The sequence below is a fragment of the Mirounga angustirostris genome, unplaced genomic scaffold, assembly GCF_029215605.1.
Source record: "Mirounga angustirostris isolate CCGP_5_RB_7025 unplaced genomic scaffold, mMirAng1.0.hap1 SCAF_7, whole genome shotgun sequence".
NCBI lineage: Eukaryota > Metazoa > Chordata > Mammalia > Carnivora > Phocidae > Mirounga > Mirounga angustirostris.
Window position 1 is genome coordinate 98,985,247 of NW_026991715.1, and position 1,650 is coordinate 98,986,896.

Here is a 1,650-nt window from a genome sequence, read left to right on the forward strand (position 1 = left end):
CTGTATTTAGATAGGATAGAACTAAACAGAAGTAGTTGAAGATATCCCTCACATTATTTTCCTCAGTAATGATTATTTATCGAAGGTTTATGACATATTATACCCTATGATTATGAATATATTCTAGCACAATTTTTAAAAAGTTACCTATAGATGTTTTTCACCACTACATACCTTGGGGGGGGGGGAAAGACTTTGAAAATTGTAGTTTCAAATAAAATGAAAATACATTAAGAATATAACATAATCTAGACGTCTTCTTCCTGCCTTGTCTTTGGCGTTTTTGTTCTCAGAGCTGCTGATAGCAAGATGTCTTCAGGAAATGCCAAAATTGGGCATCCTGCCCCCAACTTCAAAGCCATGGCTGTTATGCCAGACGGCCAGTTCAAAGACCTCAGCCTATCTGACTACAAAGGAAAATACATTGTGTTCTTCTTTTACCCTCTTGACTTCACTTTTGTGTGCCCCATGGAGATCATTACTTTCAGTGACAGGGCAGAAGAATTTAAGAAACTCAACTGTCAAGTGATTGGTGCTTCTGTGGATTCTCATTTCTGTCACCTGGCATGGATCAACACACCCAAGAACCAAGGAGGACTGGGACCCATGAACATTCCCTTGGTATCAGACCCCAAGTGTACCACTGCTCAGGACTATGGAGTCTTAAAGGCTGATGAAGGCATCTCGTTCAGGGGCCTCTTTATCATTGATGATAAATGTATCCTTAGGCAGATCACGGTAAACGACCTTCCCGTCGGCCGCTCTGTGGATGAGACTCTGCGACTGGTTCAGGCCTTCCAGTTTACTGACAAGCATGGGGAAGTGTGCCCAGCTGGCTGGAAGCCTGGCAGTGATACCATCAAGACTGATGTCCAGAAGAGCAAAGAATATTTCTCTAAGCAGAAGTGAGTGCTGTGTTATTTTAGGGCTGGGCTGTAGTGGGTGGCCATGAAGATAAAATCTCTTTTGTACTATTGTCATGCTTAGAACATAAGACTTTAGACTCTGTACAGATGTGGTATGGGGACAGGACAGTCCTTTCCTGCAGGGTTTGGGGAGGCCAGCCTTTCTTCCTCTGGAGAGAATGGCCTGAGCTGTTATGGGGCAGGCCAACTCTTATGTACAGTAGTAGGGCATCACTGATTGTCTTTTGTTGTTTCTATTAAACTTGAACTGAGACAAAAAAAAAAAAAAAGAACATAACATAATCTATGCCAAAAAATCATGAAATCTGATTAAAAATATGAAGAATAAACCCATGTAGATTGGACACATAAAAAAAATCTGATTTCCATACTGCATAGTTGCCCTCACCAAGAAATCAGGATTTTCTTTTCCCTCTGTCTTTGGAACTATTCAAGCAAAAGACTATTAACAGCCTGATGATCCTGCAAAACATGTTTACCTCAGGAAAATTACTGGGCAATATGGAAACCACAGGAGTGGGTTAAGCTGCCCACTCAAACGCTCTATGTTGTCTTCAATTTAAGGTTTGATGAATCAGAGCTAAAAAATGTGACACCCCCCAACACACACCTGTTTCTATGAGGAAATCAAGTATCAAAAAGTCCATGAATACCATTTCCCTGGTTTCTTATTAATGACATGACACTACTGTGAATTTTGGAAGTTGTGGTCCCTACAACCTCC

General features: G+C 41.0%; 1 protein-coding gene across 1 annotated transcript; it reads left to right on the forward strand.

Annotated features, from left to right (window-relative positions):
* Window positions 1–259: 259 nt before the first annotated feature.
* LOC123852995 (peroxiredoxin-1-like) lies at window positions 260–1,177 on the forward strand. The gene has a single exon (XM_045887494.3). The coding sequence runs from the start codon at window positions 310–312 to the stop codon at window positions 907–909; it is 600 nt and encodes a 199-aa protein (XP_045743450.1). The 5' UTR covers window positions 260–309; the 3' UTR covers window positions 910–1,177.
* The last annotated feature ends 473 nt before the right edge of the window (window positions 1,178–1,650 follow it).

Bases quoted from the DNA above. Each gene is read 5' to 3' on its own strand.
- LOC123852995 (XM_045887494.3), top strand. From the start codon at position 310: ATGTCTTCAGGAAATGCCAAAATTGGGCATCCTGCCCCCAACTTCAAA.